The sequence below is a fragment of the Balaenoptera musculus genome, chromosome 1 (assembly GCF_009873245.2).
Source record: "Balaenoptera musculus isolate JJ_BM4_2016_0621 chromosome 1, mBalMus1.pri.v3, whole genome shotgun sequence".
NCBI classification, from domain to species: Eukaryota; Metazoa; Chordata; class Mammalia; order Artiodactyla; family Balaenopteridae; genus Balaenoptera; species Balaenoptera musculus.
Genome location: NC_045785.1, coordinates 82,360,741 through 82,383,757, shown reverse-complemented (window position 1 = coordinate 82,383,757; position 23,017 = coordinate 82,360,741). Strand labels below are relative to the sequence as shown.

General features: G+C 38.1%; 2 protein-coding genes across 7 annotated transcripts in view; one reads left to right on the top strand and one right to left on the bottom strand.

Moving 5' to 3' along the window:
• Nucleotides 1-9,319, top strand: part of BCAR3 (BCAR3 adaptor protein, NSP family member) — a 115,990-nt gene extending 106,671 nt beyond the window's left edge. For 2 of the 4 annotated variants that reach the window (XM_036872765.1, XM_036872755.1), the window contains exons 7-8: nucleotides 5,310-5,522; nucleotides 8,653-9,316. In XM_036872765.1, the coding sequence (XP_036728660.1) occupies nucleotides 5,310-5,522; nucleotides 8,653-8,831 (392 nt within the window). In that variant the 3' untranslated portion in view covers nucleotides 8,832-9,316. Of the gene's footprint in view, nucleotides 1-5,309; nucleotides 5,523-8,652 lie in introns of all 4 variants that reach the window. The other 2 variants (XM_036872746.1, XM_036872740.1) reach the window with 2 other exon arrangements.
• A 9,406-nt stretch (nucleotides 9,320-18,725) lies between these two features.
• The window catches only part of FNBP1L (formin binding protein 1 like), a 120,503-nt gene continuing 116,211 nt past the window's right edge, over nucleotides 18,726-23,017 (bottom strand). For 2 of the 3 annotated variants that reach the window (XM_036863681.1, XM_036863667.1), the window contains one exon: nucleotides 18,726-22,439. In XM_036863681.1, the coding sequence (XP_036719576.1) occupies nucleotides 22,261-22,439 (179 nt within the window). In that variant the 3' untranslated portion in view covers nucleotides 18,726-22,260. The remainder of the gene's footprint in view (nucleotides 22,440-23,017) is intronic. The other variant, XM_036863675.1, reaches the window with a different exon arrangement.

The following is a 23,017-nucleotide window of genomic DNA, read 5'->3' as shown; positions in this document are numbered from 1 at the left end:
AGGACAAGGGGGTCTGGTGGCAGCCCTGGCAGTGTCATATCTGTTCTGGTTTGATCGAAGCATTTAGCAGGGCATATTATGAGACTCTGAGTTATCTGCAGGACTGTTGATGGGTCACCAAGGCTTTTATCATATGACAGCATCGCTTGTAGGTCTGCAGTTGCTAAAACAAGACATAGGCTACTAGTTACCTTATTTTGTGCTTAGCTTTATAAATTGAGGTGTAACTTACGTATTAGATTCAGGTGTAAAACATAATGATTTGATATTTGTGTATGTTGCAAAATGATCACAATAAGACCAGTTAACATCTGTTACCATACATGGTTACAAAACGTTTTTTTTCTTCTGATGAAAACTTTCAAGATCCACTCTACTAGCTACTTCCAAATATGCAATACAGTATTATTAACTATAGTCACCATGCTGTACATTACATCCCCCAGGACTTATTCACTTTATAACTGGAAATTTGTACCTTTTGATCCCCTTCACCCATTTCACTTCTCCCCCTACCCCAACTCAGGCAACCACCAATCTGTTCTCTATATCCATGAGCTCAAAGGGTGTTTTTGTTTTTGTTTTTTTTAGGTATCACATGTAAGTGAGTTCATATGGTATTTATCTTTTTCTGTCTGACTTATTTCACTTAGCATAATGCCCTCAAGTTGCATTCGTGTTGTTACAAATGGCAGGATTCATTCTTTTTTAATGGCTGAATAATATTCCATTGCGTATATATGTATGTGTGTGTGTGTGTATACACACATGCATCTTCTTTTTTTACTGAAGTTATAATTGATTTACAATGTTGTGTTAGATTCTGATGTACAGCAAAATAATTCAGTTATACATATATATTTTTCATATTCTTTTTCATTATAGGTTATTACAAGATATTGAATGTAGTTCCCTATGCTATACAATAGGACCTTGTTATTTATCTATTTTATATATAGTATTTTAAAAAATAAATTTATTTATTTTTTGGCTGTGTTGGGTCTTGGTTGTTGCGCTTAGGCTTTCTCTAGTTGTGGCGAGCAGGGCTACTCTTGGTTGCGGTGCATGGGCTTCTCATTGCGGTGGCTTCTCTTGTTGCGGAGCACAGGCTTCAGTAGTTGTGGCACGTGGGCTCAGTAGTTGTGGCTCATGGGCTCTAGAGTGCTGGCTCAGTAGTTGTGGCGCACGGGCTTAGTTGCTCCATGGCATGTGGGACCTTCCTGGACCAGGGCTCAAACCCCTGTCCCCTGCATTGGAAGGTGAATTCTTAACCACTGCACCACCAGGGAAGTCCCTATATATAGTACTTTGTATCTGCTAATTCCAAACTCCTCATTTATCCCTCCCCTTCTTTCCCCTTTGGTAACCATAGATTTGTTTTCTATTACTGTGAGTCTGTTTCCATTCTGTAAATAAGTTCATTTGTATCTTTTTAGATTCCACGCGTAAGTAATATCATATATTTGTCTTTGTCTGACACACTTCACTTATGAAGTATGGTAATCTCTAGGTCCATCCATATTGCTGCAGATGGCATTATTTCATTCATTTTTATGGCTGAGTAATATTCCATTTTGTGTGTGTGTGTGTGTGCGTGTGTGTGTATATACCACATCTTCTTTATCTACTCATCTGTCGATGGACGTTTAGGTTGCTTCCATATCTTGGCTGTTGTAAATAGTGCTGCTGTGACCATTGGGGTACATGTATCTTTTCGAATTAGTTTTCTCTGGATATATGCACAGGAGTGGGATTGCTGGATCATATGGCAACTCTATTTTTAGTTTTTTAAGGAACCTCCATACTGTTCTCCATAGTGGCTGCACTAATTTTCATTCCCACCAACCGTGTAGAAGGGTTCCCTTATCTCAACACCCTCTCCAGCACTTATTGTTTGTGACTTTTTGATGACGGGCATTCTGACCAGTGTGAGGTGATACCTCATTGTAGTTTTGATTTACATTTCTCTGATAATTAGCAATGTTGAGCATCTTTTCATGTGCCTATTGGCCATCTGTATGTCTTCTTTGGAGAAATGTCTATTTAGGTCTTCTGCCCATTTTTTGATTGGGTTGTTTTTTTGTTATTGAGTTGTATGAGCTGTTTGTGTATTTTGGAAATTAAGCCCTTGTTGGTTGCATTGTTTGCAAATATTTTCTCCCAGTCTGTTGGTTGCCTTTTCATTTTGTTTATGGCTTCCTTTGCTGTGCAAAGTTTATAAGTTTGATTAGGTCCCATTTGTTTATTTTTGCTTTTATTTCTATTGCCTTGGGAGACTAACAAAACATTGCTATGATTTATACCAGAGAATGTTTTGCCTATATTCTCTTCTCAGAGTTTTATGGTGTCATGTCTTATATTTAGGTCTTTAAGTCATTTTGAGTTTATTTTTGTGTATGCTGTGAGGGAGTGTTCTAACTTCATTGATTTGCATGTAGCTGTCCAGCTTTACCACCACTTGCTGAAGAGACTGTCTTATCTCCATTGTATATTCTTGCCTCCATTTTCAAAGATTAATTGACCACAGGTGTGTGGGTTTATTTCTGGGCTCTGTATTCTGTTCCATTGATCCATATGTCTGTTTTCATACCAATACCATGCTGTTTTGATTACTGTAGCTTTGTAGTATTGTCTGAAGTCTGGGAGGATTACGCCTCCAGCTTTGTTCTTTTTCTTCAGGATTGCTGTGGCAATTCTGGGTCTTTTGTGACTCCATATAAATTTTACGATTATTTATTCTAGTTCTGTGAAAAATGTCATGGGTAATTTGATAGGGATCACATTAAATCTGTAGGTTGCTTTGGGTAGTATGGCCATTTTAACTATTAATTCTTCCAGTCCAAGAGCATGAGTCCACATCTTCTTTATCCATTCATCCATTGATGGACATTTAGGTTGGTTCCATGTCTTGGCTTTTACAAATAATGTTTCAGTGAATGGGGCAGGGGGGTGGTGCATGTATCTTTTCAAACTAGTGTTTTTGTTTTATTCAGGTAAATACCCAGAGTTGAAATTGCTGAATCATATGACAGCTCTATTTTTAACTTTTTGAGGAACCTCCATTTTCCATAGTGGCTGCACCAATTTACATCCCCACCAACAGTGCACAAGGGTTCCCTTTTCTCTGCATCCTTGCTAAAACTTGTTATTTCTTGTCTTTTTGATAACAGCCATTCTAATAGATGTGAGATGATATCTCATTGTGATTTTGATTTGCACTTCCATGATGTAGCTATCCAGTATTCCCAATACCACTTATTGGCGAGACTGTCCTTTTTCCTCAGTGTAAATTCTTAGCTACTTTGTGGCAAATTGATTGCCCATATGTGTGTGGTTTTGTTTCAGGGCTCCCCATTCTGTTCCATTGATATATGTGTCAGTTTTTATGCCAATACCATGCTGTTTTACTATAGCTTTGTAATGTAGTTTGAAATCAGGGAATGTCATGCTTCTAGCTTTGTTCTTTCTCAAGATTGTTTTGGCTACTTGGCATCTTTTGTGGTTCCACATAAATTTTAGGATTGTGTTTGTTCTATTTCTGTGAAAAATGCCATTGGAATTTTATATGGATTGCACTAAGTCAATAGATTGCTTTGGGTAGTATGGACATTTTAACAATATGAATTCTTCCATTCCGGGAGCACAGTATCTTTCCATTTATTTGTGTCTTCTTCAGTTTCTTTCATCAATGTCTTACAGTTTTCAGTGTACAGGTCTTTCATCTCTTTGGTTAAATTTATTCCTAGGTATTTTGATCTTTTTGATGTAATTGTAAATGGAATTATTTTCTTAATATCTTTCTGATAGTTTGTTATTAGCATATGGAAATGCAACAGGTTTTTGTATATTGATTTTGTATCCTGCAACTTTACTGAATTCGTTTATTAGTTCTAACAGTTTTTTGGTGGAGTCTTTAGGGTTTTCTATATATAACAGGTCATCTGCAAATAGTAATAGTTTTACGTCTTCCTTTCCAATTTGGATGGTTTTATTTCTTTTTCTTGCCTAATTGCTCTGGCTAGGACTTCCAATGTTATGTTGAATAGAAGTGGTGAATAATCATCCTTTTATTCCTGATCTTAGAAGGAAAGTTTTTAGCTCTTCATCATTGAGTATGATGTTAGCTGTGGGCTTGTTATATATGGCCTTTATTATGTTGTTGTACATTCCCTTTACTCCCACTTTGTTGAGTTTTTATCATAAATGGATGTTGAATTTTGTTAAAAATAATTTGATCATCTTAATACATGCAGAAAAATCATTTATCTTTCTTTTATTAATGTGGTATATCATAATGATTTGTGAATGTTGAGCCATGCTTGCATCCCTGGAATAAATCCCACTTGATCAATGTATATGATCCTTTCAATGTATTGAATTCAGTTTGCAAATATTTTGTTCAGGATTTTTGGATCTGTGTTTGTCACGGATATTGGCCTGTAATTTTCTTATCTTGTGGCATTACAAAGGTTACAGTCCTATAGGACCCATGGGCATAATAAGCCCCACTGGCCATCAGAGCTAGGCAATTTAGAGGTGTCCTCTGGAGGCAGCTGGAGAGATTGGAATGCCAGACAAGGATATGAGCTACTTTCTGGGATATATCAGTGAGGGTGGAGCAAGGCAGAGGGAGAGCACAAAGACTGCATCATCCATTAGCCTCCATTGCTGAGAGGGCCTCATAGGTCCCAGTTGTTTGCCAAACCAGAAGCCTGCCTCTTGGGCTAAAGCTTTAAGATTAGCAAATGAGCCTCATTTGCATAATGTCCAGGCACCTCTCAATTGGCTGCCTCTGCACTGAGCCCTGGGGCAGGTGAGTCCAAGCTTGCAAGCCCTTTAAGACCTGTTTCTCAGATGATTATAGCCTTGTGGGTCTTGCAGACATGAGTACTGTTGGTCTTCAAAGTTAGATGTTTCGGGGGCTCGTCTTTCAGGTGCTGGTCTTAAAAGCTGGGGTACCCTATGTGGGGGTTCAAGCCCTTTGCTCCTCAGCGAGAAACTCCAGGTTTTGAGTTCCCTCCCAATTGTGGGTCACTGTGCCAGGGGTGGGGTTTATAGAGAGAGAGTCTCCCAGCCTCTCTTACCTGCTTTGATGTGGGCCTTCTCTCATTTATGCAATGCATTCAGACAGTTATTCAGTTTTTAGTTTTTTTCCAGAGGAAGTTGTTCCATATTTAGCCACAGATTCAGTGTGTCCACAGAAGGAGGTGAGCCCAGGACACTCCTACGTTGCCATCTTCAACTGGAACTCTCTGCGCTTAACTTGGAAAGAAAGCATGACGTGGAAAACTTTACCCCGTGTTTTTCAGAGTCTACGTGTGTTCCCCCAAATAATATATCAGTCCCACTGCTGATGCCTCTTGTGACCTTAATGGAGCGCGAGGCTGTCACTTTTGAAGGAACTGACATGTGGGAAAAAAACGACGAAAGCTGTGAGATTATGCTGAACCATTTGGCAACAGCCCGACTCATGGCAGAAGCTGCAGACAGCTACCGGATGAATGCTGAGAGGATCCTGGCAGGTAAGAGCTGGTTTTGGTAAGCTGCTGTCTACTCTGCACAGTAATTGGAATGAAGGAGTGAAAGAGCATGGGTGCTCTCAATGAGACCAAGTGGGAAAGATTAAGGCATGGGAATTCCATTTCCTGTATGGTTGATCACTACTTACTCTTAGTTCCTGTCTTAGGGATCCTGCTTCTCCCTTCCTTTTATGTATTCTCTTGTGCCAGTGGTATAAACAGAGAGAAAGGATCAAGAAAGAATTTGTCAGCTTGTTTACCATTAGTACCTCTGATAATCACTATTAGAAAAGATGAAGGGCCAACATAAGGAGTTGGGAGTTCTATTTGACTTATCTGTATTCCTATTTCGTCCCAGACACACTGGCAAGTGAGCTCCCCTGCTCTTGGCATCAGAGGGTCCAACATAAGCAAAGGCACTGAGAGAGCTTGGAGAAAAGTATGAACCACAAGTACTTGGCTTTGTATTAGCGTAAAGTGTGTCTTAAGGAGTGGCCAGCTAGGTTAAAGAAGGAGGTGGATACAGGTGGGAAGGCCTTCCATGTAGGACTGTGGCTAAGGAAGAGCCAGTGAAGGGTTTTAAACATGGGAGGATGTTATCACATGGTCAGATTTGTTTTCAGTCTGCCATCTTTGTGGAGGAAGGCTGGAAGACTGAAGCTTGCAGGCAAAAAGACCATTTAGGAAGCAAGTACAAGAATAAGGGCTTTACCAACACAGTTATCAGGGGTGACTATTTTCTCTTCCTCACTGTATAATTTTTAACACTCTTCAAAGGCCCACAGTTTGATCCACAAGGTTAAGAACTATATGGGGCAGAAGAGGCCTATTATTTCAACCTGAAACAAAGTTGTTAATTCAGAAACAGAATTTGGGACTGAAAAATTTGCACTGTGTCTGCTGTAGGCATAAGCACTACATACCTGTTTCTTTTCTTTTCCTCAGAAAGTTCTCCAGGGTTGGCAGTGTAGGACTCAAACCATTAAAGCCCGTAATTCAACTCACCAGATACTGGAATGCCTGCTTATACAAAACCAATAAGTATATTACATTAGATGTTGCCTAAGCCAATATATTAGGGTGGATTTTGAGACAAGTATGCTCTAAGCTGTTCTACAGCAAATCACCTTAAAGGCATCTGATGGTATTTCTCAGTTGATCCTGCTACAGGTTTTCATAGCAAGTTCTCATTGCTAGACGTGACTGTGAGCCCAGTAAGGGCAGAGATTTGCTCACCAACGTATCCCAGCACTCAGCCCAGGGTAGGGGCTCAAAGCATATTAACTGAATGAGTGGAAGTTGTCATCTGGCCTCTGGCTGGTTATCTGCCAAAGATATTTTGGCATCACATGGATGAATGGAATAGAAGGCGTCTATAATCCTCTCTGCCACCAAGATACTATGATCTAGATGGTGAGAATATGTTTAATGACAGAGCCAACTACTCCAGCAGTAATCAAGGATGAGAAACATATGCCTGTATGACTCTTTGGCTAGAGGTTTCCCCTGCTCTAATAGAGTTGACTGAGCATCCTTGGCCATAAGTAGAGCAGATCTTCTCTTACAGAAAAGAGAGTCGAGAAACAGGCCCACACATATGACTGCCGATTGTTTTCTGACAACGGTGTCAAGGTAATTCACTGCATAAAGTAATCTTTCAACAAATGGTGCTGGAACTATTGATTATCATGTACAAAAAAAAGAATCTCAATCTTTACGTCACAGCATACACTCAAAATGTAACAGCTAAAGTGTAAAGCTTCTATAAGAAAACACAGGAGAAATTCCTTGTGTCCTTGGGTTAGGCAAAATTTCTTAAGATACAAAAAGCATGAACCATAAAAGAAAACATTGATAAATCAAAAATTTACATTTTGCTCTTTAAAAGTCACCATTAAGGAAGTGAAAAGGCACACCACAGACTAGAAGAAAATATTTGGCAAACAAACATACATCAGATAAAGGACTTATATCTAGAATTTAAAGAAATCTTACAACTCAAGGAGAAGAGAAACAAGATTTGAATCAACAAAAGATTTGAATAGACACTACACCAGAGTGGATATACAATGACAATAAACTACATGGAAAAATGTTCAAAGCATTAGTTATTACGGAAATGTAAATGTAAACCACAGTGAGATACCACCACACGCTATCTAGAATGACAATACTAAGAGTTGACAGCTGGACTCTTCATATGTTACTGATGAGAATATAAAATGGTAAAGTCATTTTGGAAAAGAGTTTGATGGTTTCTTTAAAAGTAAACATGTATTTACCATGTGACCCAGTAATTCCACTTCCAGAGAAATGAAAACAAATGTCCACTCAAAGACTTAATCACAAATGTTCACATTATTCGTAATAGCCAGAAACTGGAAACAATCTAAATGTCTTATCAGTTGGTAAACAGACAAAATGTGGTATGTATGTCGATATAACTGAATACTACTCAGCAATAAAAAGGAATGAATTACTGATAACATACAACAATATGGAATCTCAAAAACATCATGCTGAGTGAAAGAAGCCAAAGTGAAAGAGGCTTGACATAAAAAAAGTCCATGTTATATAATCCCATTTATATCAAATTTCTAGAAAAGGCAAAGCAATAGCGATGGAAAGCAGATTAGTGGTTGGCTGTGGTGTGGGGTAGGTACAGGGATTGACTGAAAAGAGGTATTAGGGGATTTTCTAGGGTGATTGATGGAATTGTTCTAAAGTGGTAGTGATGGTTGTGCAACTGTATAAACTGCAGCTAAAATGGGTGAATCATGACAAGTAAATTATACAACAATAAAGCTGTTAAAAAAAAAAAAGGTACTTTGAACACTCCTTCTCACAGCACTACGGCCCATGGTGGCTTGTGCACACGAATTTTATTCTATCATGTCTTAGTGAGTTTACTTGTTATTCTTTCTCTGAAGGTGCTCAGGTCCTTGAGGGGGGGGCTCTGCCCTCCTTTATATAGAGTAGATCCTATGTTTTTTTTTCCTTGCGGGCATTTTTTGAAAGTTCTGAGAGATGTTCATTTTGATCCTACTTTAAACAAGCAAGTTTTCAGTCTATTTTCAACACTGTTTCAAGCAGAACTGAAGTAAGTTTTTTTGGTTTTGTTTGTTTTTATTAGGTTTTCAACCAGATGAAGAAATGAGTGAAATCTTCAAGACTGAATTCCAAATGAGATTGCTATGGGGCAGCAAAGGTGCACAAGTCAATCAGACAGAGAGATATGAGAAATTCAACCAGATTTTAACTGCCCTCTCACGTAAACTGGAACCTCCTCCTACAAAGCAGGCAGAGCTTTGATAACTAACTAACTCTCCAGAGAACCTTAGGATATAATTTCAAGCTTATCCAGTTTCTTCTTTGAGAAAGCTTATCATCATTTGATAAAGTAATAATGTGCAAATCTGACAATATACAAGCTTTTAGTATCCACAGGATATTAAACATGTAAATTGCACAGAGCACACTTATTTATGAATTGTTTAAAATTACTACTGATTTTAAAATGAATGATAATTTATTAAGGTAACTATTGCTAATGCTGATCAACAAATTTAAGTGAAGACCCAGCTACACTGGCTGGTTGCTTTCTATTACCGAGGTATTTGATCATTTTAGTTTTAATAATTCCATGTCAGATAAGTGTAAATAGAAGAGTTTAAAAGCATGAAACATTTCAGAAGGTATCAGTTGTATGATATTCTTTAACTAAATATGAAAAATGTAAATAGTCATATGAAAATATATCTTTTTGTGAAACAACTGTATCCAGTCTCTTTAATATTAAACAATTCATTGTAGTACAATAATTCTACCTCCTACCTTCCTGGGGCACCCTCTTCCCGTGCCACTACATCCTGATTGACGATAGTAAACCAAAATCAATGAGAGTGGTATGGAAATTTTAAGGTTTCTGGCTTAGGGGACAGAGGTGAATAGTGATACAAGGTAGAGCTGCCTCCAGAAGAGCTAGGTTCCAACAACAGCTGTGGTGCTTGCTAGCAGTTGGACTTTGGTCAAGTTAACTTTCTCAAGTCAAGTCCCATGTGCAGCACAGCGCCTGGTACAAAGTGAGCACCAGATGTTCTTTAGTATATTATTTCATGACATTATTTCACATATTTCAAAATAATTATCTTTTCCTCTAGCTGATAAGTATAAGAGTTTTCCAGATTTGTTTGTTTTCTAGGTTTTTGACTTCCCAAAGGGGATACTTTCTAGTTTATCAGTATCCGCCTCAATTTTTTTCTATTGTAGAAAATTTGGAATACAACAACACTTTAAAATATTAAACTTCTATCATCAATCAATCACTCTGCCACCAACTGTCACTTACCAATTTGCTTTTTCTCTTCTAAATAATTTGGGGACCATAGAGAATAGTATTATATCCCACTTTTCTCAAAAAAGTTGCAAAAATTTCTCCATGACTGACAGCCTTTGAAAAAATATGATTGGTTCCAGAGGTTACACTATAATTTAACCATCACCCTATTATTGGTCATCTTGAATATGCCTGCCAGAACTAAGTACAAGTCTCTCATTGTGGTCTATTTAATAAAATGGAAATATTAGTTTCAAATCCTGGACTCTGTATTTCCATTAATGGGGCCTAGAATCATGAAGCCCTTCTTCTCCCAGTTTTTAAAAGCCATCATTTTTTATTTCCTGAAAAATCCAAAGCACACTTCTACTTCTGGCAATATGGTGGTTCAGATGCTCTTAGAAAACCCTCTCACTATAACTAAATTTTCAAAAACATACCTTTTAATGCACTATTTATTAAGCTTGATAGAATGAACGGGAAATCCCCAAGGAACAATCCTCTCCTCCCCACCTCACCCATCAAAAGGAACAGCAAATTTAAATCAACTCTGTAAGAGGAACTTAAAAACCTGGGTGGCCCTAGAGGCAAATACTGACATCAACTCAGCGATCGGGAGACAGTGTCTTAGCGGAGCTGCACATGAAATGTCTCCATTAAGTAGGGATCCTTAAAGGGTCCCTGTTAATAGGCTGGAAAAGAAATCCATCTTCCAGCAAAGAGAGGTTACCCAGGGAACAGCTACAAGAATAAAAATAATGATAATGGTCTTTGGTGAGGATTTGGAACTACAAGCCTGTTCTCAAATAGGTCTGGACTAAAATTCACAAAATTTACAAAACTCAAAACCAAGAAATTGATTTACAATGGTAACAAAACAAACATATACATATACACATACACACATATATACATATATATATATACACACATATGTGTACATACATATATATATAAGACATAAGCAGGGCTTTCCTGGTGCTCAGTGGTTAAGAATCCGCCTGCCAATGCAAGGGACACAGGTTCAAGCCCTGGTCCGGGAAGATCCCACATGCCGCGGAGCAACTAAGCCCGTGCGCCACAACTACTGAGCCTGCGCTCTAGAGCCCGTGAGCCACAACTACTGAAGCCTGTGCGCCTAGAGCCCGTGCTCTGCAACAGAAGCCACCGCCATGAGAAGCCCGCGCACCGCAACGGAGAGGAGCCCCCACTCGCCACAAGTAGAGAAAACCCGCGCACAGCAACAAAGACCCAACAGAGCCAACAATAAATAAACTTATTTTTTAAAAAAAGCAACATTTTACAAAAACACACAAGCAGAAGCAGTGCCATGAAAAATAAAATGCTGGGAAAAAAAAGATTTAGAACCCCAACACCTTCAGATGCTGGAATTACCATATTTTGAAGCACTCATATATGGATGTGTATAAAGAAAACATGAACTCAAACAGGAAATGAGTATTAAAAATGATCAGAGTTTAAGAGAACTAAATATACCCTTTAGAAATGTATAATAATGAAATCAAAAACCCAATGGATGCTAATAATAAACAGAAGACTAGATCCAACTGAAGCTTTAAATGAACACAAAGACATATCTGAAGACCATGCCCAGAATACAGCAGAGATAAGAACAGGAAAAACAGAAGAGAAAGATTAAAAGAGTTAAATGATTTGAAATAGAATGACCCAATGCATCTCAGCAGAGCTTGAGAAGGAAAGAGAGGGGGGGAGGAAGGAATTCATCCAGAAGAAAGGTCTGAGATTTAAGAAGGATTGGTGAGCAGAGAAACTGCTAAACTTAGAGGTGTATCCAGACAAACACTAAAAATAGTATCTACTATGTGAGGTTAAAAAGTCAATTAAAACAGTAGCACAAACCAGGAGTGGGGTGATCAGTTACTAGAGTTCTGATAAAGTGTTATTCTTTTAGTCAGTAGAAGGATTAAGATACTGATTAGCTTTAAGTTTTAAGTAAGTATGCAAAATATCAAGGTTAAGTACTACAAGAACAGAAATTACAAAGTTTCAAACTAGTAGAGGAAAAAAATGGAGAATACAAACAAAAAATACTTTTTTGTTTGTAGACATCGAAAAGTGAAATGAATAGCAGGCACAAAGATGGCAGAAATAAGTCCGAACTCATCCACAGTCATTATAAATGTAAACAGACTGAACCCTACGGTTAAAAGTCAGAGATGACCAACTAAATTTAAAACAAAACCACCTGGACTTCCCTGGTGGTGCAGTGGTTAAGAATCCACCTGCCAACGCAGGGGACACAGGTTCGAGGCCTGGTCCGGGAAGATCCCACATGCCACGGAGCAATTCAGCCTGTGTGCCACAACTACTGAGCCTGTGCTCCAGAGCCCGCGAGCTACAACTACTGAGCCCACGAGCCACAACTACTGAAGCCCGCGTGCCTAGAGCCTGCGCTCTGCAACAAAGAGAAGCCACTGCAATGAGAAGCATGCGCACCACAACGAAGAGTAGCCCCTGCTCGCCGCAACTAGAGAAAGCCCCCATGCAGCAACGACGACCCAACACAGCCAAAAATAAAATAATTTTAAAAATATCTTATACTATTTACAAGAGACATAAAGCATAAAAATACATAGAAATTGAAAATTCTTTTTAAAAGGTCAGGATAATTATGAGAGAGGGAACAGGGTGTTATTTGTGAGAGGGATGTGGTGGGTTCCTGAGGTGCTGGTAATGCTTTATTGCCTGACTCAAAAGTTATTGACTTTCTAATAACTTAAGCTGTACATTTATGTTTTATACATTTTCTGAATATTTTATAATAACATGTTAAAACATTTTAAAAAATATGTGATACCTAGGCATATTTGTAACAAAATATGAACTTGGTGAAAAAATTTTTTAACTTTATTCTAAAAAATCTGAAAACCACTGAAAAGTAGTAAATGAAGGAACCATGCTCATAAACTAGAATATTCAGTATTGAGATATTAGTTCTTAAAATGATCTATAAGCTCAATGCACTCAATGCATTTGAGTGCTCAATGCAATCCCACTCAAAATTCAATAGGACTTTTTTTTTTTTTTTTTAATTTTTTTTTTTTTATTTATTTATTTTCTATGGCTGTGTTGGGTCTTCGTTTATGTGTGAGGGCTTTCTCTAGTTGTGGCAAGCGGGGGCCACTCTTCATCGCGGTGCGCGGGCCTCTCACTATCGCGGCCTCTCTTGTTGCGAAGCACAGGCTCCAGACGCGCAGGCTCAGTAGTTGTGGCTCATGGGCCCAGTCGCTCCACGGCATGTGGGATCTTCCCAGACCAGGGCTCGAACCCGTGTCCCCTGCACTGGCAGGCAGATTCTCAACCACTGCGCCACCAGGGAAGCCCTCAATAGGACTTTTCAACCTAACTTGATAAGCTTTTCCTAAAACTTTAATGGCAAGGAAGTCAAGACCATCCTAGGAAAATAAGACGGGGGGAGGGGGGAATCTGTTCTACCAAATATAAAAGCTCATGATTAAGTTAAGAGTAATCAAGAAACTATCATTAGAAATTTGACATATGACAGGAGTAACATTGCCCATCAGTGGAAGAAAGGATGATTTTTTAAAATAAATAATTCTTGCACAACTGGTTAAGCAAATGAAGGTGGGGGGGAGGGATGGTTCCTTACTTTATATCATACACCGAAATAAAATCTAGATGAATTAAGATCCCACATGTGAAAGGCAAAACCGTAACACTTTTAGAAAAAAATACAGGAGAATATCTTTTTTACTTTGAATGAAGGAAGAATTTCTTAAACTAGATAGGAAAGCATTAAATATGAAAGACTGATCAATCTACATTAAAATGAACTTCTATTCATCAAAAGATATCATAGATAAATTGAAAAATGGTATCAGCAACACATAAAAATAACAAAGTATTAGTATGGTAGGCAGCCTCCAAGATGGCCCCAGATGTTCCCTGCCACCTGATGTTCACATCCTTGTGTTGTATACCAGGGTTGGTTTGCATCACCAAGTACATAGAAGTAATGGTATTCACATCTGAGATTAGGTTATAAAAGACTGCAGATTCCACCCTGAGTTTTTCTCTCTTGGATCACTCACTGAAGGAAGCAAGATGCCACACTGTGAACATCCCTATGAAGAGGTCCACAGGGCAAGGAACTGAGGCCTGCCAACAATCATGTGAATGATCCTGGAAGTGGACTTTCCAGTCTGAGTCAAAGCTTTGAGATGATTGCAACCCTGGCCAACACCTTGATTGCAACCTCCTGAGAAACTCTGAGCCAGAGTCACCAGCTATGTTACACAGCAAGAGATAACTAATACTATTAGCATCCTTAATACATAAAGAACTCCCATGAATAAATACGGAAAGACACCAACCAAAGAATAACATGGGCAAAAGATATAAACAGGCTTTTCACAGAAGAGGAAACACAAATGGTAAATATGACAAGATGTTCAACTTCATCAATAGTCAGGAAAAGCAAATTAAGACTATAATGAAATGCTATTTTACATCCATTGAACTGCAAAAAAAAATTTTTTTTTAAAGTCTTACTCCTAAATTGTTGGTCAGGATATGGAGAATAAATAACCCTTATACACAACTTGTAGGTGTGTAAAAATGTTATAATCACTTTAAGGGGAAAATGCGGCATTACCGTTTTAAATTGAAGATAAATATAACCCGTAACTTAGCAATTCCTCTCCTAGGTATAGATCTTAGAGAAACTCTTGTATCAGTAAACATGCACATGGATGTGCATAAGAGCATTGTTTATACTAGCAAAATTCAGGAAATAGCCCAAATGCCCATCAACAGGAGAACGGATAAATTCTGTATATTTATATAATGGAATACTATACACAGTAAAATGAACTATGCATAAACATGGATAAATCTTAGAATACTGTTGAGTGAAAAAAGCAACTCTCAGAAGATACCATGCAATACGCAAAATAATAAGTGGGATATTAATAATACCTAAATCATATGAATAAATTAATGTACAAATCAATGTGCAAATCAACAAGTAAAATAATCCCCTTTATTCTTTAAACTACGTAACACTTTATCAAGTGATGAAGGTGGCACAATTCATCAATCACTAATAATTTCCAAATAATTTGATTAAATAGTTGAGTTGGTATAATTTTTTGTTCGACATGGCTGCCATCAGCTGAACAATGCCTCCATGATTTAATACAGGGCTGCAAACTCTTCCAATGACTTTCCCCTTTCAGTTGCTAGTTATTAATTTACTAATGTGTTGTCTGGCACCTGGAGAGAGAGGACATGCAGCTGATCCCCATCTCATCTCAATGGACAGAATAGTACCATCTGGATGCAGGCTGTATGGCAAGAGACAGTGGCAGGAGCACCATAGAGGAAAGAGAGTAGAGAATGTGAGGAAGAGGGAGCAAGTTGGGTGTGGATTGATGATCTTGGTTGCCAGAACCGGGACCTTGTGTTTTATGTCTGTCTCATTCCACACCCAAGATGTGTCCCCCACATTGGCCGACTAAGAAATAAGCAATGGCTGGTTGGTGCCAGTCATGATTTAGGACAAAGGCAGAAGGAGAAAGCGGGGAGAACAAAAATAAACTGAGCCAGTCTACCAGGGCTTCTGCAGGCCCTGAGACCAAGCAGTTTGGTCTGCCCAGGCAAGTGAGAGGAAAGTTGAACTTTTAGAGGTTAAGAGAGTGGACACTGTGATACTCCTGTCTGAGACCAGCCAAGGGAGCAGGAGTTGTGCTGTCACTTAGCATACTCTTCTGGGTATTAAACAAAGGCTGGTAATTTCCCTCTCCTCACACCTCTTCAATGAACAAGGCAGGCTACCCTCCACCACAGAATAAGTTGCCAAATAAAACAAAATGTTAAAAAAAAAAAAATCTAAAGGGCCATTACTGCACCACAAGGGGCTATGTCCCCAAACACCAGTATCTACCCACACTCCCTTCCAGTCTCCCCAGCTGCTACCAGAGCTTCGATGTGTCTCCTCCCCTTGAGCAGGATGAGGCATTTCTTTGGAGGAGGAACAGAGGAGGTCTTCCTCAGCTTAGTTGTCCAGGGCTTACGAAGGGCTTATGAAACCAAGGGTTTACAAAACCAATAAGATTCCCCAACACCTGAAATAATAGTGTATCTACAGTAAGCCCTTCGACTTTGTCCCCAGTGCTCAAACCAGAAATGCATCACAGTGTCATGTGTGATTTCTGAGATAAACCACACGTAGTGAAACTTATACGATTAACTACAGTTTTACTACTTTTCAGAATTATTTTTTACCCACCAGTAAGGAAATATTTCTACAGCATTAACTGTGGCTATATCAGTGTGCACTGGCTGAATATGAGCCCTGCTCATAACAGAGTATAAAACCATCTTTACAGAGCTCAAAAACATGGGAAGCTCATCAGGTTTAGAAAAAAATATCCACGTGATAAAAATGAAGAAAAAACAATAAACATAAAACTCAGGATAATGGTTATCTTTGAAGGAGATGGAGATGATAATTTTCTATTTCTTGAGTTGACAGATTTATGTTTATTTTACAATGGTTCATAACATACATATGTTTTCTACAAGAAGTTCTCCTCAGGGTTGACATTTCAGGTTTACCAAATCAGCTCGTTGCAAGCTCCCATTCTCTACAACAATGCTCTCACAATCTTACAAAAATGAGTAAGAAATCTTGTCAATTACTGAAATTGTGCTGAAATCAGGACAATTACATCTGTAGAATTTCCCATTTGTATCTAAAGAAAGGAATGAGGCTAACTAGACATGACTTATTCTTAGGACCTAGGTCAGTTGCCCATTACATTTTCTCTTAAATGCTGACAAAATTATCTAGCACTTTTAAGAGTTGTCAAACTTCCCAGAATTTACTCTTCAAAATTTATATTTTCCAATGGGCAGAAGACCTAAATAGACATTTCTCCAAAGACATACAGATGGCCAACAGGCACATGAAAAGACATTCAGCATCACTAATTATTAAATGCAAATCAAAACTACAATGAGGTACCACCTCACACCCATCAAAACAGCCATAAATTTTTTTAAAAAAATCTACAAATAACAAATGCTGGAGAGGGTGTGGAGAAAAGGGAACCCTCCTACATTGTTGGTGGGAACGTAAATTGATGCAGCCACCATGGAGAACAGTATGGCAGTCCCTCAACAAACTAAAAATAGAGTTGCCATATGATCCAGCAATCTCACTTCTGGGCATATATCCGGATGAAACTATAATTCAAAAAGATACATGCACCCTTATGTTCATAGCAGCACTATTCACAACAGCCAAGACATGGAAGCAACCTAAATGTCCATCGACAGAGGAATAAAGAAGATGTACATCTATACAAACGGAATAATACTCAGCTTCATAAAAAACTAGAAATAATGCCATTTGCAGCAACATGGATGGACCTAGAGATTATCATACTAAGTGAAGTCAGAAAGAGAAAGACAAGTACCATATATCACTTATAAGTGGAATCTAAAATATGACACAAATGAACTTATCTATGAAACAGACTCAGAGACACAGAGAACAGACTTGTGGTCACCAAAGGAGGTGGGGGGTGAAGGAAGGATGGACTGGGAGTTTGGGATTAGCAGACGCAAATTTACAGAATGGATAAACAACAGGGTCCTACTGCATAGCACAGGGAACTATATTCGATATCCTATAATAAACCATAATGGAAAAGAATTTTTAAAAGAATGTATATATATAACTGAATCACTTTGCTGTACAGCCGAAATTAATGCAACATTGTAAATCAACCATATTACCATAAAACAAATTTTTTTTTAGAATGTGTATTTTCCCATCCCCCTATCTTTTGGCATCTCTTATATTTTCCATAGTTTCGTAGATTACAGACAGTGGCTATACTCAGGAATATATTTGATCCCAGGTATATGAGCTCATTGAAATAGGCTTGGTGGGTTTTTTTAGTATTTTTTTCACCTGCACTAATACCTTCTTCACAAAGAAAACCTATCCTTTTCAACAAGTCTGAAGATCCTTTTCCTTTTACTGTTTCCTTAATACTGTTAGGAGGATGTTATCTTTCCCTACCAAGTACGATTTGACTTCCCTGATCTTGGTTCAGATAGTAAAAGTCCTTTTCTCATTGTTGAGTTTTTTGGTTGACACTGTTTTCCTGCTGTTTTGTTTTGTGTGTGTCCCTACTTCCAAGCTTGGCGTGGATCTCTAAATTTTCATCTCAACAATTGCAACCTTTCATTGTTCAGAATAAAACCCTGAGTTTTATTCCCTTTTAGGGTTTCTAGAAGTTACTAGTCATAGTTTCAGATTTGCCCTTTTAAAAAGGTTAATCTCCTGAAATTAAGACTTCCGAAAATCACTGATGTGACACTAATTGTGGCAAACATTCTCTTTCCATGTTTTGAAATGCGATGAAGACACAGGTGCTCTCTCTGACTGATCAGGAACTCAAGCAGAAGCACGGGAAATGCTGACCAACCTGAGGCTAGATCAATCTATGTAGTACAGGGACAGTTCCTATGGATGCAGAGGCTAAGATGGTGTAAAAGCAAAGTCTGTGTAACATAGCTACTGTAGAACAAAGATTAAAAAATACTGTTACCTTAACTTAAATTCACTGTAAAGAAAGTTAACTTTTTTTTCCTTTAAGAAAGCTTGAGAGAAACTAAAACTAGAATAAAGTTTTCAAAACTGCTTTGCAAAAATTGTTGCCCAACACAGATGCTTCCATTTACGGAACCTGGTCATCTACTTTGTATTACCTGGAACTTAGCATATTCAAGAACAAAACCATTACATCTCTTTAGTTCACACAGCAGTAAGAGATAATACTATACACCTTAACTGACCATGAAAAGATTATTTTATTCCATGAAAATATTCTCAACAGAGAACACTATCTTTAACAAAGCATTTACATTAAGAAATCAACATGTGCACAAAAAGAGTAAAAATTACTGAAAAATTAAAGACTTCTTTTGGACAATTCACATGTTTAAATTTAAGAATGATTTAAACTGTGCAAGTACAAATGTCTCTCCTATTGTAATAACCCATACACAGGTTGCACTATTCCACGTGAGGGAACTTGCCTCCTACGGAAGCAAATCCTGCTTTAAGAAAAACAAACAGTAGCTTGAAAAGAACAGTTAGTCCTCACAAGAAAGCCTTAAACTTTGCCCTCTGTGGCTGTTGCCAAAAAGCACAAGCACCTCAGGCTTTGTACAGAAGACAAACACAGCCAGCTCACGTTTCCTCTTCATTGCTAACCTTTAAAATAAAAATAGCACTGGATCTGAAAACTACTTTATGTAGTCTGTCAGTACTGAATAATGTCACATTATATAAATAACCCTGTAACGAGATTTAAAATCTAAAACTTCATAGTTTACTAGCCTTAAAGGTAATACACTATCATGTCAGCTGTGTAACGGGCGTACTTGATCTTACGAAGGCATCGACTTTCACACAATTGTCATTCAGCTTTAGTATAACTGGTAGTACGATTCAAATAACACTGGGAAAAATTATTAAAGCAGTCACACAGTTTCTAAAATATTGCTTGAAATCCAACAATACACAGACCATTTCACGTTCTTTCTTCCTTCAAAACAGTAAAGAACCAAATTAATGAAGCTTCCATGTTACAAATATCCCCCCACCCCCACCCACCTCCCTATTAAATGCCACTAAGAAATTAGTTAAGATACAAGTCATTAACAGAATCACAAATGCGAGCGAGGACAGCATGAGCAACATGAGCATAGGGGCACTGATGACAACTATATTTACAAGTATAAGCATACAGAAACTCCCATTTTACAAGGAAAAGTGCACATAGATCATTACAAAGTTTCACTAAATTGTATGTGGTTCAAATAAAATCATTACTTGGAAACAGACTATCATTGTAATAATTAAATGAGAAAACAGTAACCCCAAATTAAAAGACAATGGGAGGGAGGTCCATAAAACCTCTCATAAAAACACTAAGTAAAATGGACTCAGACATGTCTTTAGTTTGATGCGTAAATTTGAAGATGCACCAACAAACATGGTAGAGCTCTAAAAGCCACCTACCGAGGTTGTATCGGCAGCTATAGCAGCATTGCCGAGTTAATGGAGGTCGCACTGAGCTGACACATAAAGCCCTTTGTGGGATACTGTAGTGGTAGTGTTGGCAATCAGCAGATTTAGGCACTCTAGTTTAAGGCAGCGTTTGAATGGAAGCAGCTGACTTCTGACAACAGTCCTTTGTCTTGAGGTGGTGAGTATCTTCTGTGTTTATTATGCCAGGATTTCAGTGCTGACTATAGATTCTTCCCAGACTGAGGTGCTGAAGATGTATCATGTTTCAAAGAGTTCTTTCAACTGGGCTGTAGGCTAGAGCAGAGATGTTTTTTCTTCTGATCATAAATACTTCAGGTTCACAAACTGCTTCTTCATAATGCCAAAACTGGAATGTTTTGCAGTGGGGAAGTTATAGCAGCATACACAAATACTAGGATGGAAACATTAGTGCTGGAGATGTTTGACAAAGTGATTTGCACTACAAATGTAAGACAAAACAAAGGCTTTGACAAGAACAAGGGATTATAAAGACATGCCTGAAAAATCTAAACCTGATCACTCTAGACATGCAACAGGATGTTAAGCAAGCACAGAGGTGACGCAGGCAGACACTGACAAATGGCAAGGATTCTAACAGACAATGGGTCTAAAAGCCAATTAAAACAGAGCTGCGATGGACAGTCCTGTTGGGACAGTCAAATATGACAAACTTAAGGACAACTCTGCATTCTTTCTGATTTGGATATCAGTAAAATAAATGGAAAAAAAGGTTAGCCATTGTTGGCTTTTTTTTCCTTTATGTGAATAACTGTAATTGACAAGTTTAAGGGTTGGTATTACAATGATTTTTTAAAACAATGTACGGAAATGCTAATGAAGTTAGTAAAAAATAATCATGTCTGCATGCACTCATGCAACTTGCTTCTCTCACTCTCTCTGAGCCTGACAACTCTAATACCCTCCCCCAAAAGCAGCTGCATGTAACCTCCTTCAACATCTTGCCCATTTCCTCAGAAACCCTCTTCAGGAACCTGCAGTCCAGGAGGAAAAAGAAAAGAACAATTACTGAAGACCTTTGGTAAGACCAAAAGGAGTGTTCAGTTTAAAGTGTCCATCCCAAATGTCTCTAAAATCATTTTATAGTCAGCTATTAAAAACACCAAAACATGTTGGAACATGAGCAAAATTAAGGACCAGTCTCTTAATTGCTTCCTCACTTTACTCCCCTACACAACTAGCACTGCACATGTCTTGATTATACAGTGTTTCCAACATATGCTTATTAAAATTAATTGGAAAAAAAACTCCTAATAATTGACGATTCAGCTAAAATGAGGAAATGCCCTCAGTGATGGTAGAGATATAGTCCTTCAACCCAATTAGTGAAAAAAGTCGTTTTTCTTTCAAGCAAAATTTGCCAGTACTTCTCCTCCATGCAAGATTTCCTCTATCTTAGTTTATTTAGAATCCACTTTTCTATGTATAATTGCTAAATGCTAGTATCACTAAAGTGGTATTTCTCAAAAGACATTTAAAGATGAAAAGTACAAGCATTAATTTAGAAGAAAGTTTGTACATTACTGAAAATTACTAGAAAACCTGAAAATATCCTTGGGTCTCAAAAGAAAGCCATTTTATTCACTTAAAGAGCAAGACCAGGCCCGTTTATTTTGCACGTCTCTTGATTAGCCTACTACTAAAACAGATTATGTGTTAGGTGCCTGTTTTCTTCCTTTAGGAAACCGAAGTTGAGAATAAGGACAAAAAAGAAAATGATTACATTCGTATTTTATCCAATTAGCCAACTATTATTACATTTTTCCTAGAAACTGTAGCTACAATTTCAAACTCCTAGACCAAACCACTCTTTTGGGCATCAGCTTTTTATAGCAAGCATTTCAGAGCAGTTTTACTTGAGTTCACTACAGTCACTGTGTTTCCTGAAGCAAAGTGTAGAGGGGTAGGGAGCTTTCTATCCCTACCCCTCTACAGGATGGATTCCTGCCCAGTAGATTAAATTCTATGATTTATAAGGCAGAAAAACACAAATCCTTCACACAGACTTAAGCAGGACATAAAGCAAAAGGCATCGATTAAGCTTCACACCAACATCACTCAAATGGTAAAGCGTCATGAGAACAGTTTCTTGTAATAGTCACATCTCTGAGATCGAGCCTACAATCAGCTCACACAGTGAACAATAAATCTTGGATGCCCTTTCAGCTTTCTTATGTTTTCCCACCCACTGACTGTGTTTTCATCTTGTTATCGTTCCTATGTCATACATGTTACAAAGCTGCCGGGTTAGTTTAGATGTAAGTTACTGCACCTTTACTGTTTTTCTCTAGAGTTACATCTATGTATGATGTGGGAACGTAGCCTTCTTCACCATTCTGTCTCCGAGCTCTTGTCCATCCATCACCCTTGTCCTCCTCAATAATGTATAGAACTTCACCTTCTTTCATTGCCAGAGTACCTTCATTATGTCCTAAATGAGAGTTTTCACAGCACAAGCATAATTTAAGTATAGCAATAATTTTGAATAAAAGTTACAAATACAACAAAAAACAACATGGAACCCTACTAGATTTCAATGTAATAGAACTATGAGCCCACTGACTCTCATTACCAACACCTCTATGATGCTTTGTAGTTTACCCAACAGTTTCATTTAGTTACCTCATGTGAACTGCACAATAACCCATGAGGCTGGCATTAACAGCAGCACCATGTAACAGATGAAGTATCTGAGCTACAACAACACTGTATGATTTGACAGGGTATGCTAAACTCCTATTTCACTACTCCAACTCCTTCCCCAAATTTGAGTGGCACTGCTATCTAGAAAATTCATGAAGTTCAAAATAGTAACAAGACAGTGAGAGGGTTGGAAGAAAGAAGGAAAGAATATAATTTGAGGAGAGAGCAGAGAAAAATACAGGTCCAACTCTGGTGATGGTAGAAGCAGAATGATCATAGCCACAAAGCACAAACTTCCTTCAAAACTTCATCAGCCTCAGGCCTCTCTTTCTTCCCAATCCCTCAACCATTCCCAACCTGCTTAGC